The sequence below is a fragment of the Pristiophorus japonicus genome, chromosome 2, assembly GCF_044704955.1.
Source record: "Pristiophorus japonicus isolate sPriJap1 chromosome 2, sPriJap1.hap1, whole genome shotgun sequence".
Taxonomy (NCBI): Eukaryota; Metazoa; Chordata; class Chondrichthyes; family Pristiophoridae; genus Pristiophorus; species Pristiophorus japonicus.
Genome location: NC_091978.1, coordinates 304042410 through 304058257, shown reverse-complemented (window position 1 = coordinate 304058257; position 15848 = coordinate 304042410). Strand labels below are relative to the sequence as shown.

Here is a 15848-nt window from a genome sequence, read left to right as displayed (position 1 = left end):
GGGTTTGTGGCAAAAGCCAAGAAAATGTCTTTGTAAAAGCGAGAAAATTGTTATGCTCAAACAAATTGCTTGTGTTGTATGATCCATGTAAGCGTTTGGTACTAGCATGTGATGCGCCGTCATATGGGGTTGTGTGTGTATTGCAACAAGCTAATGATCTCGGGAAACTGCAACCGGTTGCTTATGCATCCAGGAGTCCGTCTAACGCTGAGAGCGCCGACAGCATGATTGAAAAAGAAGCATTAATGTGTGTCTATTGGGTAAAGAAAATGCATCAATACCTGTTTGGGCTAAAATTCGAATTGGAAACTGACCATTAGCCACTTATATCCCTGTTTTCCGAGAGTAAAGGGATAAATACAAACATCAACAAATTCAAACAAAAATTAGAATACAAATCTAATTTCAAAGATTGCATATTTTAATCATGTAAGTGATTGACAAATTCAGTGAGTAAAACTGCAGATTGTAATGCAGTTTTTAATTCAGACTCAGGAACCACTAGCTAAGAATCAACAATTCAAATATTAGGGCTCAATACCAAAAGGAACTTCTTTAAATTAATTCATAGGTATTTTCTTTGTACAAGTTTTTGATATTCAAACAAGTTCTATGCATTTAACATGAACTTTCATAAGAATTCTACGAAGTAGGAAAAGGCTCAACTCAGCTCCACCTATCAACCTTCGAATTGACAGGTACAGTAGTGTAGTGGTTATGTTACAGGATTAGTAATCCCAATACTATAAATTCAAATCCCACCATGGCACTTTGAAAATTTTAATTCAGTTTAAAAAATGTGGAATCAAAAAGCTGGTACCAGTGAAAGTATCCATGAAGCTGTTGGATTGTTGTATAATCCCAACCGAGTCAGTAATGTCCTTTTATGGAAGGAAACCTGCTGTCCTTACCTGGTCTGGCCTACATGTGATTCCAGTCCCATACCAACATGGTTCAATCTTAACTGCCTTCTGAAGTGGTCTAACAAGCTGCTCAGTTGTTTCAAACTGCTACATACAGTGGTTCAAAAAGGAGGCGCACCACCACCTTCTTAGGACAACTAAGGATGGGTAAAAAATACCGTCCCTTTCTGCGACTTCCATATTGCAAGACGGAAGTTTTAATATTCCCTCAATGCCTTCACTCTCTAGGAATGCATCAGATTTTCTCTTGAACACATTTATCCATCCGCTTCAAATGCATTTCCTGATATATTTTACATTTCTATTTGATTCGGTCTAGTGCGATGTAGTTGCAATTCATACTGACTTTATTATATCTTTATCTTTTACAGGCAAGTAGTCCTACAACAGGAACAGCTCCAAGGAGCCAGTCACGTACATCTGTCAGCCCTTCTACTCAGGACATTTGCAGGTATGCAAGTCTACGCAATGCAGCAGTGTTTATGTATATTGTTGCTTAGGTACCATTTTGAATTATATCTACCTCCTTGTTTCTGTTTATCTCTAGTCTCAGTCTCAGCTTGTCTTCATTATGTTTCATTTGTTTGTTTTTTCTACTTCATCAGTATATGATAACTGCTTATATAATTACTAATTAATTTTGTTTTCATTTCTTTTGCCATGTCTGTCATGCTGTCCTTTCATCTTCTCTTCTCTACTTTCCACTTTCCATCTCTGCATGCTGTGCTTAGATCTACTGCCCGTTGTGAAGATGGTGACACATATTCAACTCCTGTCATGGCGCTCAACAATCCCAGCAGGGATTCTGGTAAGAAACATGTAAAGAGAAGAATTAAAAAGCAAAGGGAACTCTGTGAAAGATGCGAGCATTTGCATGATCACATCAAGCATCCCGAAAAGCAGTCCAGGTCTTTTTGTGCAAAAATAAATGGATTCGGCAGGAATGATTCTGATTCATCATCAGATGAAAATCGCTGGGCTCAAATCAGAAGAAGTTCAGAAAGGATGAGGGCTTACAGAAAGCGCAGGAGGAAAAACAAATCTCACAAAGAATTGGAGGAAACATCAGATCCTTCTCTTCCAGCTCTGCTGTCAGTAGACTCTGAAAATGAATGGGGTAAGACAAGGATTGTCCCAATTCCCAACTGTAGCGATCAAACAATAATCCGGGAAAGAGAAAGGATCTCCCATAACAAGGTAACATGGTTTTCATCGTCTTCAATATCTTCTTTTGATGCAAAGAATTTCTCAAGGAAATGTGTGCAAAACAAACAACTATCTATAAAAAAAGGCTCTGAAAATTCCTCATCTGTTGAAGATGAAGATATTATGAAAACATCCAGTGAGAAAAGTATCTGTGCACTACCTCTACTCGAGAATGGAACCGCTGTCAATTCAGAGCTTGATGGGAATGCTAATCCTACCCAACCTCAGACTGTAGATGATTGGCCTGATGATGGGGAAGTCTGCAGGTTGGTCTATAACCACTAATGAAAGCCAATGGTATTCATATTCACATTACATGTCATTCAATGTCAAAAGTATACTCAAAATGTTTTTGATCATCCACAGGTTAATCAGTTCGCCTTGTTTCATATTAATAGTTCTGTTTGCACACTATTTGTTATTGTAAAGACATCCTGATAGATTTTCAGAATATTATTGACAATTTTTTAATTAATACATGAGATGAGGACCTCGATGGCAAGGCCAGCATTTATTGCCCATCCCTAATTGCCCTTGAGAAGGTGGTGGTGAGCCACCCTCTTCAACCGCTGCAGTCTGTGTGGTGAAGGTACTCCCACAGTGCTGTTAGAAAAGGAGTTCCATGATTTTGACCCAGTGACGAAGGAATGGCAAGATATTTCCAAGTCTGGATGGTGTGTGACTTGGAGGGGACTTGGAGGTGCTGGTGTTCCCATGCACCTGCTGAGCTTGTCCTTTTAGGTGGTAGAGGTCGTGGGTTTGGGAGATGCTGTCGAAGAAGCCTTGGTGAATTGATGCAGTGCATCTTGTAGATGATACACACTACAGCCATGGTGCTCCAGTGGTGGAGGGATTGAATGTTTTAAGTGGTGGATGGGGTGCTTATCAAGAGGGCTACTTTGTCCTGGATGGTGTCGAGCTTCTTGACTGTTAATTGAGCTGCACTCATCCAGGCAAGTACAGCGTATTCCATCACACTCCAGATGTACATTGTAGGTGGTGGAAAGACTTTGTGGAATCAGAAGATGAGACACTTGCCACAGAGTATCCAGCCTCCGCCATTCTCTTGTAGCCAGAGATTTAATGAGGCTGGGCCAGTTAAATTTCTGGTCAATGGTGACCCCGAGGATGTTGGGAGGTGGGGGATTTGGCAATGGTAATGCCATTGAATGTCATGGGGTGGTGGTTAGACTCTCTCTTGTTGGAGATAGTAATTGCCTGGCACTTGTGTGGCACGAATATTATTTGCCACTTATCAATTCAAGCCTGAATGACATCCAGGTCTTGCTGCATGCGGACACAGACTGCTTCATTATATGAGGAGTAGTCAATGGAACTGAATATCTTGCAATCATTGTCGAACAACCCAGCTTATGACCTTATGATGGAGGGAAGGTCATTGATGAAGCAGCTGAAGATGTTTGGGCCTAGGACACTGTCCTGAGGAACTCCTGAAGTGATGCCCTGGGACCTCCAACACCTACAACCATATTTGTTTGTGCTAGTTATGGAGTGGAGAGTTTTGACCTGATTCCCATTGACTTCAGTTTTACTCAGGCTCTGTGATGCCATACTCGGTCAGATACGGCCTTAATGTCAAGGACAGTCATTCTCACCTCATCTCTGGAATTCAGCTCTGGAGCCGAGTGGCCCTGGCACAACCCGTACTAAGCATCAGTGAACAGGTTATTGGTGAGGAAGTGCCGCTTGATAGCACTATCCACGACATCTTCCATCACTTTGCTGATGATTGAGAGTAGACTGATGGGACGGTAATTGACCAGATTGGATTTGTCCCGCTATATGTGGACAGGACCTGGGCAATTTTCTACATTGTCGGGTAGATGCAGTGTTGTAGCTGTACTGGAACAGTTTGGGTAAAGGCACGGCTAGTTCTGAGCACAAGTCTTCAGCACAACAGCTGGGATGTTGTCAGGGCCCATAGTCTTTTCTGTATCCAATGTGTCCAGCCGTTCTTTAATATCACGTGAAGTGATTCGAATTGGCTGAAGACAAGCTTCTGTGATGGTGGGAATCTCAGAAGAAGGCCAATAAGGATCATCCACTCAGCACTTCTGGCTGAAGGTGGTTGCAAATGTTTCAGCCTTGACTTTTGCACTTATGTGCTGAGCTCCACCATCCTTCAGGATGGGGATGTTGATGGAGCCTCCTCCTCCCGTTAGTTGTTCAATTGTCCACCATAATTCACAACTGGATGTGGCAATACTGCAGAGCTTTGATTGATCTGTTGGTTGTGGGATCGCTTAGCTCTGTCTACAGCAAGCTGCTTCCGTTGTTTCACATGCATGTTGTCCTGTGTTGCAGCTTCCCCAGTTTGGCACCTTATTTTTTGGTATGCCTGGTGCTGCTCCTGGCATGCTCTTTTGCACTCTTCATTGAACCAGGGTTAGTCCCCTGGCTTGATGGTAATGATAAAGTGAAGGATATGCTGAGCTATGAGGTTATCGATTGTGGTGTAATGCAGTTCAGATGCCCAGCTTTGAGCTGCTACATCTGTACTGAATCTATCCCATTTAGCACAGTGGTAGTACTACACAACACAATGAAGGGTGTCTTCATTATGAAGACGGGACTTCGTTTGCACAAGGACTGTACGGTGGTTACTCCTACCAATATTGTCAAGGACAGATGCATCTGCGACAGGTAGATTGGTGAAGACAAGGCCAAGTAGGTTTTCCCTAGTGTTGGTTCTCTCACCATCTGCCGCAGGTCCAATCTGTCATCTATGTCTTTCAAGAGTTGGCTAGCTCGATCAGCTTGATGCTACCAAGCCACTCTTGCTGATGAACAGTGAAGTCCCCCACCCAGAATATATTCTGTGCCTTTGCTACCCTCAGTACTTCTTCTAAGTGGTGTTCAACATGGAGGAGTACTGATTCATCAGCTGAGGGAGAGCGGTAGGGCATAATCCACAGATTTCTTTGCCCATGTTTGACTTGATGCCATGAGACTTCATGATCAATGTTGAGGTCTCCAAGGGCCACTCCCTCCCAACTGTATACAACTGTGTGGCCATCTATGGTGGGTGTGTCCTGTTGGTGGTACAGGACATATCCAGGGATGGTGATGGAGGAGTCTGGGATGTTGGCTGAAAGGTATGATTCTGTGAGTATGACTATAACAGGTTGTTGCTTGACTAGTCTGTGGGACAGCACTTCCAATTGTGGCACAAGTCCTCAGATGTTAGTGAGGAGGACTTTGCAGGGTCGACTGAGCTGGGTGTGCCTTTGTCATGTCCAGTGCCTAGGCCAATGCCTGGTGGTCCGTCTGGTTTTTGTAGCGGTTTGGTACAACTGAGTGGCTTGCAAGCCATTTCAGAGGTCAGTTAAGAATCAACCACATTACTGTAGGTCTGGAGTCACATATAGGCTAGACCAGGTAAGGACAGAAAATTTCCTTCCCTAAAGGACATTAGTGAACCAGATGGGTTTTTACTGCAACACAATAATTTCATGGTCACTATTACCGATATTAGCTTTTTATTCTCGATATATTTAATTAACTGAATTTCACTTCCCCGGCAGCCGTGGTGGGATCATTAGTCCAGACCCCTGGATTACTAGTCTAGGACTGTGAAAATTTAGATAAAATTATGTCCACATAGCAAATTAAATGATACAAAATATTTATCTTTTAAATGTTTTTTGTTCACTTAATTGATCCTAGTTTAAGAAAAGGTTTTATATTCAAAGGGGTGGAAATTCTGTTGCGTCTCAGTTGGGGTGGTGTCCTGGACGGAGCGGTAAATTTTGTGCCAGCAAATGGTTTGCGTCTGCTGCCGCAAAATTCATTAGCTTGGCCTGGAGTTTAGAGCGGGGTGCTAAGGGAGGCGTTGCACGCCTCTTTTAGGGCGCTAGGCCAGCTGAGCAAGGGAAAATCCCGAGCTAAACAGCCGGCCTCGGAGTGCCATAACAGAGGCCTGAGGGGGTGGAAAAAAACCTTAAAAAAACCCACCAAAAAGATTCCCAATACATTGCTCATGCTACCACAATGCAAATCGCAAAGAATTTAAAATAAATAATCGCTGAGGTTGGCATTATTTACCTCACCGTGGCCGCTACAGCTTGTAGCGCTTGCTTTCACAGGCGTTCCCACTAGGGCGTGCTACGGAGTGCTACGGCTCGGGCGGAAACCAAAAATCAAGCCAGTGTCGCAACCAGGGAATTGCACACCGGCTCGCCTCCCAGGTGGTATTGCTCTGTACCCCATCGATACCGGTACCAAATGTCCCAATGGGGCGCTGGAAGATATTTCCTGCACCATTTATGCATCACTAATACACTAGAATCAGCGACATAATTCACCTCATTGAATGCTTGCTGGGATATTGTTTCACATAACCTTCCCCACTTCCTCAAAAGGCTGTGGATGCTGGGACAATTGGAGCTTTCAAGACTGAGATCAATTGATCTGTGGTAGGTAAGAGTATCAAGGAATATGGAGCAAAGGTGGGAAAATGAAATTGAAATGTAGATCAGCTATGATCTAATTGAATGGCAGAGCAGGCCTGAGGGGCTCAATTGCCTACTCCTGTTTCTATGTTCCTCAATGTCTACAGCCTTCTGGTACCTTGGTGAAGCAGTCATTCTCCATTGGGGTGAGTTTGTAATCCAGTGCTCACAGCAGGGAGAGGCACATGCAAAAAGTGCATTTCCAGAAATTGGGGCTTGGCCACATCCAGTTGTGAGTGCCATATTGCAGAGCCACCACGCACATGTAAGTCTAGACAGTGCATGGAAGCAGAATATTTAATTGCAGAAAGCCTCAAAAATCCTGTTCTCGCTTGATATCCACATAAGTGTACTTCCCAGTCGGAGTCACTGAATAGCAATCGAGAATGGAAACCTAGGTGATTTTATCCTCCCAAATCTGGAAGCATGAGTGCAGTTGCTGTGGCTTTACTGTGATCAACTAAAGAAAGAAAGATTTGCATTTATATACTACCTTTCATGACCTTAGGTTGTCCCAAAGCGCTTTACAGCCTATGAAATACTTTTGTAGTTAGTGTTGTAATGTAGGAAAAGCAGTAGCCAATTTGCGCACAGCAAGCTCCCACAAACAGCAATGTGATAATGACCAGATCATCTGTTTTAGTGATGTTGGTTGAGAAATATTGGCCAGGACACTAGGAACAGTTCTCCTGCTCTTTTTTGAAATAGTGCATGGGATCCACTTGAGAGAACAGGCAGGGCCTCAGTTTAATGTCTCTGATATGTCCTTACTATACAGTATAAATGCACACGAGGCCCATACTTGAGAGAAGGTCACTCTGTGACCAGTAACCTTTAGTAGCCAGCACTGAAGTGATGAAGGTGGGTGGAGCTTCTCCTTTTATACCTGAAAGTCCAGGTTAGGAGCGTCTCCCACAAGTTCACCCCCTTGTGGTCAATGTTCTCAAGGGGTACAACTTAGGTCAGCTTATACATGGGTTACAATGATAGTTGAATACATGACATCACCGTCCCCCCAAATCTTATTGGGATCACAGCTTAAATCTCTCTGGCGGTTTACGCTCCCTTGTAGAGCGCCTGAGTTGGGGCTCCGGTTGTTGGACGCTGGCCTGAGTGTCTGCTGTTTGCGGTGCCTCAGGCCTGTCCGGGACTGTCCACAGTGACTGGGCTCTCCTCCACTTGGTTCCGGTGTTCAGTCATCTGTGGTGGAGTAAACTCTACGTCGTGTTCTTCCTCTGCTTCTTCTATGGGGTTGCTGAACCTCCTTTTAGTTTGATCCACGTGTTTGCGGCAGATTTGTCCATTGGTAAGTTTAACTGCCAAAACCCTATTCCCCTCTTTGGCAATCACAGTGCCTGCGAGCCATTTGGGCCCTGCAGCGTAATTAAGGACAAAAACAGGGTCATTGACATCAATAGATCGCGCCCTCGCATTCCTGTCATGGTATTCACATTGTGACTGACGCCTGCTCTCAACAATTTCTTTCATAGTGAGGTGTATAAGGGATAACCTGGTTTTGAGTGTCCTTTTCATTAGCAGCTCTGCAGGTGGAACCCCTGTGAGTTAGTGTGGTCGGGATCTATTGGCCAACAGGAGGCATGATAAGCGGCTTTGTAGAGAACCCTCTTGGATTCTGAGCATCCCCTGAGATAATGAGTTTGATTATCTGCATTGCTCGTTCCGCCTGGTCGTTTGAGGCCGACTTGAACAGTGCCGTTCTGACATGGTTGATTCCATTGCCTGCCATGAAGTCCTGGAATTCAGTACTTGTGAAGCAAGGGCCATTGTCGCTGACCAAGACGTCCGGTAGACTGTGGGCGGCGAACATTGCCCGCAGACTTTCTACCGTGGCAGAGGATATGCTTGAATTTAAAATGTCACACTCGATCCATTTGGAGTAGGCATCTACTACAACCAAAAACATTGTTCCCATGAAAGGACACGCGTAGTCCACATGGATGCGTGACCATGGCTTGGCGGGCCAGGGCCAGGGGCTAAGGGTGGGCTTCCCTGGCCGCATTGCCCAGCTGGGTACACGTGTTGCACCTGCGGATACAAAGTTCCAGGTCTGCATCTATCCCTGGCCACCAAACATGTGACCTGGCAATTGCCTTCATCATGACAATGCCCGGGTGCTCATTGTGAAGTTCTCTGATAAACACCTCTCTGCCCATCTGGGGCATGACTACTCGGTTTCCCCGTAGTAGGCAATCAGCCTGAATCGAGAGTTCATCCTTGCGCCTATGAAACGGTTTAAATTCCTCAGGGCATGCCCCATACGTGGCTGCTCAGTCCCCATTCAGGACACATTTCTTAACTAAAGACAGTAGCGGGTCTTTATTTGTCCAGACTTTAATCTGACAGGCTGTCACGGGTGAGCCTTCGCTTTCGAAAGCTTCAACAGCCATGACCATCTCAGCAGCATGCTCAGTTACCCCCTCAGTGGTGGCTAATGGGAGCCTGCTGAGTGCATCGGCGCAGTTTTCGGTGCCCGGTCTGTGCCGAATTGTGTAGTCATAGGCGGCTAACATAAGTGCCCACCTCTGTATGCGGGCCGATGCATTCGCATTTATGGCCTTGTTGTGGGCCAAAAGGGACATTAGGGGTTTGTGATCTGTCTCCAGCTCAAATTTCCTGCCAAGCAGGTACAGGTGCATTTTTTTTACTGCATATACACATGCTAGCGCTTCCTTTTCTACCATCCCGTAGCCCCTTTCTGCCTGGGACAGACTTCTGGAGCCATAAGCTATCAGCTGTAACTGACCATTGGTATTCACATGCTGCAACACACACCCGACCCCATAGGACGACGCATCGCACATTAAAACAAGTTTCTTACACGGGTCATATAACGTTAACAGTTTGTTAGAGCATAACAAATTGCATGCTCTAACAAAAAGCCCTTTGCTGGCTGTCCCCCCAGACCTAATCACGACCTTTGCGTAGGAGCACGTGTAGCGGCTCTAACAGCGTGCTCCATTTGGGAAGAAAGTTACCAAAATAGTTCAGGAGCCCCAAAAACGAACGCAGCTCTGTCGTGTTACGGGGTCTGGATGCTCTCTGGATTGCTTCCGTTTTGGACGCAGTGGGTCTGATCCCGTCTGCTGCTACCCTCCTCCCCAGGAATTCTATCTCTGGAACTAAGAAGACGCACTTCGCCTTTTTCAGTCGCAGCCCCACTCGGTCCAGTCTGCGTAGCACCTCCTCCAGGTTGTGGAGGTGTTCTTCAGTATCGTGACCCGTGATGAGGATGTTGTCTTGAAAAACCACCGTCCTTGGAATCGTCTTGAGGATGCTTTCCATATTTTGCTGAAAGATCGCGGCGGCTGAACGAATCCCGAACGGACATCTGTTATACTCAAACAATCCCTTATGTGTCGTGATGGTGGTCAGCTTCTTCGACTCACTCGCCAGCTCCTGGGTCATGTAAGCTGAGGTCAGGTCCAATTTAGAAAAAAGTTGCCACCAGATAGCGTCGCAAAGAGGTCCTCCACTCTCGGTAGTGGGTACTGGTCTTGGAGTGACCCGATTGATGGTGGCCTTGTAATCACCACATATCCTGACCGACCCATCTGCCTTGAGCACCGGCACGATCGGGCTCGCCCAGTCACTGAATTCGACTGGCAAGATGATGCCTTCCCTCAGCAGGCGGTCCAATTCGCATTCTATCTTTTCCCGCATCACGTACGGCACCGCTCTGGTCTTGTGGTGTACTGGCCTGGTGTCAGGGTTTATGTGAATCACTACCTTGGCCCCCATGAAAGTGCCGATGCCGGGTTGAAATAATGAGTCAAATTTGTCCAGGACCTGTGAGCATGATACTCGCTCCACAGAAGAAATTGCATTGACATCGCCCAATTTCCAGTTCATGACAGCAAGCCAACTCCTTCCCAGTAGTGCGGGACCGTCCCCCGGGACAATCCAGAGTGGCAATCTGTTCTCCGAATCTTTGTGGGTCATGACTACCGTGGCTGCCTAGCACCGGAATGATCTCCTTTGTATATGTCCGTAGCTGTGCGTCAATCGGCAATAATTTTGGCCTCCTGGCCTTGGACGCCCACAACCTTTCAAACTGTTTGATACTCATCAGGGACTGGCTGGCCCCCGTGTCTAGCTCCATTAATACTGGAATGCCATTGAGGAGCACTTTCATCATTATCGGTAGCGTCCTGGTATATGAACTGTATACGTGCTCCACATGAACTCGCTGAACTTCAGCTTCCAGCGATTTCCCCCAGTCTGCATTTGGCCTCATAGGGCTTACATCGGGCCCGTCCTCCTCGTACATCAACCTGGCTGCAGGCTTCCTGCACATACGCCCCAAGTGACCATTGACGTTGCAGTTTCTGCAGGTATATTGCTGATAACTGCCAGCTCTGGCTGGGTGTTTGCCTCCACAACTCCAGCATGAGCTGGAGGCCCCATTGTTGGAAACAAAAGGCCCATTACCAGTCGATGGTCTCCGACTGTCTCTGTAACTGTCCTTAAGTGCACCATTAACAGGTGTTGATGGTCCCATTACTGGCCGCATTGTCCATTGCGAAGGCATGAATCGCCGTTCAGCTCGCCATTGTCTCTGTTGAATTCCCCCTCTGGGTTCGACTACATGCTGGGGCATGTATGATTGCCCTTGTCTGCCTAGAGAACTGTGTGACACATTAACAATGTTGACTCCCTGGTCGTTTGCCACATTTGAGCCAAGATTTTTGACATACGTCATTCTGGTCTCTTCCTCCCCTGAGATAAATTTCTGGGCTATCAGAGCCGCCGCTTCCAAGGTCAAGTCTTTGGTCTCAATCAGTTTCCTGAAAACTCCAGCGTGCCCGATGCACTCAATAAAAAAGTCTCGCAGCATCTCCGCTCTGCATGCATCTGGGAACTTACATAAGCTCGCCAGTCGCCAGAGATCTGCCACGAAGTCTGGAACGCTTTGCCTTTCTTGCTGCTGGTGCGTGTAAAACCAGTGTCTCGCCATGTGCATGCTGCTCGCAGGTTTAAGGTGTTCCCCGATCAACTTACTGAGCTCTTCCAATGTCTTGTCGGCCGGCTTCTCTGGTGCTAGAAAGTCCTTCATCAGGGAGTACGTTCTGGATCCACAAACCGTCAGGAGATGAGCCCTGCGTTTGTCGGCCGAATCTTGTCCCAACCGTTCCTTAGTGACAAAACTTTGCTGTCGTCTCTCAAGAAAGTCGTCCCAATCATCACCAACACAGTATTTCTCTTCTGTGCTGCTAGTGGCCATGCTCGTGTGGTTTAAATCCCAGTTTCTCATCGCCAATGATATATCCTTACTATACAGTATAAATGCACTCGAGGCCCATACTTGAGAGAAGGTCACTTTGTGACCAGTTACCTTTATTACCAAGACCTCAAGTGATGAAGGTGGGTGGAGCTTCCCCTTTTTTACCTGAAAGTCCAGGTTAGGAGTGTCTCCCACAAGTTCACCCCCTTGTGGTCAATGTTCTCAAGGTGTTCAACTTAGGTCAGCTTATACATGGGTTACAATGATAGTTGAATACAATGATAGTCTCATCCAAATGACGGCACTTCCGACAGTGTAGTACTCCTTTAGTAGTGCGCTGGAGTGTAGATTTTGTGCTCAAGTTCCTGGAGTGGGAACTTGAACCCACCACGTTCTGACTCAGAGGCGAGACAGCTACCTATGAGCCACGGCTGAAACCTAACACAACACTGACTGGGGATCAAACTTGGAAAGGTCATGTACTGTATGGGGGTGAATATATACGGTGGTTCTCCCAATCATCTGCTGTAATTTTGGCAAACCCTGAAAAACGCTCTAAATGTGTTTATGCTGTTTTGGCAGGTTTTCTGAATGATCAGGAGAACTCTCATGAACATTAAATCCCTATGCCTCAGATGCTTACTGCCTTAATTGGTTGAGCCATCAGGAGAACCAAATGGAATAATATCCCCAGCTTCATGCAGCTCAAGTTCTTGGTGAATCTGGAAGAGTCAACTGGAACTCTCTCCCCAAAAGTCTGTGCATGCTGGGTCAACTTAAATTTTCACAACTGGGATCAATAGATTTTTGTTGGATAAGGGTATCAAGGGACATGGAGCAAAGGTGAGAAAATTGAGTTGAGATACAGATTGGCCATGATCAAATGAATGGAGGAACAGGTTCGAGGAGCTGAATGGTCTGTTCCTGTTTCTATTTCTGACCAAACTTGGTAGCATGCAAGTTTTAGATTGTCTTTTGGAATGGTCTCTCTGCTAGATGCACTTTTTCTACCCTCATTTACAGCTAGATGGAGGATTTTGAAAAGATTGTGAAGAGAGTCTACTTCATGGGCATTGGGTTGATGACAACAATCATTTTTCCACCACGCAGCTCTTTCTAAGCCCTGTCTCACTCACTCTCTGGCCTATTGTTCCCACAAAATTTAACAGCTGGTCTGATGGATTTGGCATATGCTCATTCTGCCCAGTGATAGAGTAAGGAACCTTATGACAATGGTATCAGTTTACATAAATTACTGCTTAATTTGTTAATTAATCCCTGAGGTATGCACTGAATTGAAACCCAAACTAGAGCATTTCTAAAGTGATGGATTCCATAGATTAGGTGATGCTTGAAAGGAACAAACATCACACTGATAGCCTTGGCAAATGTTGTATTCACATTTACTTTTTTACATCCGAGAGATAAGCTCAGTCACCATGACAAAAGTAAACCATCATCTCTCTCTCAAGGGAAGAAATTGATATTCTGCGCCCTCCAATTTATGATTGATGACCTAGTTATTTAGTAGGAAGGGTTGAGTATCTGGCCTCTACAACAGGAAGTAATGAACACTAAAACAGTGTCTAGAAAACCTAAAGCAATGTCAAGGATACCCCAAATATATGTTAGTCCTACTGTCCCCTTTCAAAGAAAAAACGAATATAATTTTAACTGCATGTTTGGGAATGATGCCCTGAGCAATGATCAAAACAAATCATTGCCCACATCTGTGAACTTGTTTACATGTGTTAAAGAGGAAGTAAGCATAGCAGAAAGACTGCGGGGCCGAAATTGTCCACCGCCCGAAACGAGTTGCACCTACCATTTTCAATGTGCTCCACTGCCCCAATATATGGGGCAGCCAATTGGGAGAAATTCAGCACTCCGTGTTTTAATTTGAAGCGGGACGGAAGTGGCTACATCAGCAGGTTGGAAGTGGGGATGGGACAGAGTGGTAGTCACTCGTGGGGCAGGAGTGGGGGTGGGACAGAGTGGTAGTCACTCGTGGGGCAGGAGTGGGGGTGGGACAGAGTGGTAGTTACTCGTGGGGCAGGAGTGGGGGTGGGACGGAGTGGTAGTCACTCGTGGGGCAGGAGTGGGGGTGGGACAGAGTGGTAGTCACTCGTCGGGCAGGAGTGGGGGTGGGACGGAGTGGTAGTCACTCGTGGGGCAGGAGTGGGGGTGGGACGGAGTGGTAGTCACTCGTGGGGCAGGAGTGGGGGTGGGACGGAGTGGTAGTCACTAGTGGGGCAGGAGTGGGGGTGGGATGGAGTGGTAGTCACGAGCGGGGCAGGAGTGGGGGTGGGACGGAGTGGTCGGCACTAGCGGGGCAGGAGTGGGGGTGGGACGGAGTGGTTGTCACTCGTGGGGCAGGAGTGGGGGTGGGACGGAGTGGTAGTCACTAGCGGGGCAGGAGTGGGGGTGGGACAGAGTGGTCGTCACTAGTGGGGCAGGAGTGGGGGTGGGACGGAGTGGTAGTCACTCGTGGGACAGGAGTGCGGGTGGGATGGAGTGGTAGTCACTCGTGGGGCAGGAGTGGGGGTAGGACGGAGTGGTAGTCACTCGTGGGGTAGGAGTGGGGGTGGGACGGAGTGGTAGTCACTCGTGGGACAGGAGTGCGGGTGGGATGGAGTGGTAGTCACTCGTGGGGCAGGAGTGGGGGTGGGACGGAGTGGTAGTCACTCGTGGGGCAGGAGTGGGGATGGGACGGAGTGGTACTCACTCGTGGGGCAGAAGTGGGGGTGGGACGGAGTGGTAGTCACTCGTGGAACAGGAGTCGGGGTGGGACGGAGTGGTAGTCACTAGTGGGGCAGGAGTGGGGGTGGGACGGAGTGGTAGTCACTAGCGGGGCAGGAGTGGGGGTGGGACGGAGTGGTGGTCACTCGTGGGGCAGGAGTGGGGGTGGGACGGAATGGTAGTCACTCGTGGGGCAGGAGTGGGGGTGGGACGGAGTGGTCGGCACTAGCGGGGCAGGAGTGGGGGTGGGACGGAATGGTAGTCACTCGTGGGGCAGGAGTGGGGGTGGGACGGAGTGGTCGGCACTAGTGGGGCAGGAGTGGGGGTGAGACAGAGTGGTAGTCACTAGTGGGGCAGGAGTGTGGGTGGGGTGGTCGGCACTAGCGGGGCAGGAGTGGGGGTGGGACGGAGTGGTAGTCACTAGTGGGGCAGGAGTGGGGGTGGGACAGAGTGGTAGTCACTAGCGGGGCAGGAGTGTGGGTGGGGTGGTCGGCACTAGCGGGGCAGGAGTGGGGGTGGGACGGAGTGGTCGTCACTAGTGGGGCAGGAGTGGGGGTGGGACGGAGTGGTAGTCACTCGTGGGGCAGGATTGGGGGTGGGACGGAGTGGTTGTCACTAGTGGGGCAGGAGTGGGGGTGGGACGGAGTGGTAGTCACTAGCGGGGCAGGAGTGGTGGTGGGACAGAGTGGTCGTCACTAGTGGGGCAGGAGTGGGGGTGGGACGGAGTGGTAGTCACTCGTGGGACAGGAGTGCGGGTGGGACGGAGTGGCAGTCACTCGTGGGGCAGGAGTGGGGGTGGGACGGAGTGGTAGTCACTCGTGGGGCAGGAGTGGGGGTGGGACGGAGTGGTAGTCACTCGTGGGGCAGGAGTGGGGGTGGAACGGAGTGGTAGTCACTCGTGGGGCAGGAGTGGGGATGGGACGGAGTGGTAGTCACTCGTGGGGCAGAAGTGGGGGTGGGACGGAGTGGTAGTCACTCGTGGGACAGGAGTCGGGGTGGGACGGAGTGGTAGTCACTAGTGGGGCAGGAGTGGGGGTGGGACGGAGTGGTAGTCACTAGCGGGGCAGGAGTGGGGGTGGGACGGAGTGGTAGTCACTAGCGGGGCAGGAGTTGGGGTGGGACAGAGTGGTAGCCACTCGTGGGGCAGGAGTGGGGGTGGGATGGAGTGGTAGTCACTCGTGGGGCAGGAGTGGGGGTGGGACGGAATGGTAGTCACTAGCGAGGCAGGAGTGGGGGTGGGACGGAGTGATCGTCACTCGTGGGCCA

General features: G+C 48.2%; 1 protein-coding gene across 5 annotated transcripts in view; it reads left to right on the top strand.

Moving 5' to 3' along the window:
- LOC139247491 (E3 ubiquitin-protein ligase MARCHF1-like) overlaps positions 1 to 15848 on the top strand; it is an 801353-nt gene that overhangs the window by 680334 nt on the left and 105171 nt on the right. For all 5 annotated transcript variants that reach the window (XM_070871648.1, XM_070871643.1, XM_070871642.1 and 2 more), the window contains one exon: positions 1295 to 1374. In XM_070871648.1, coding sequence (XP_070727749.1) covers positions 1295 to 1374 — 80 coding nt within the window. The remainder of the gene's footprint in view (positions 1 to 1294; positions 1375 to 15848) is intronic.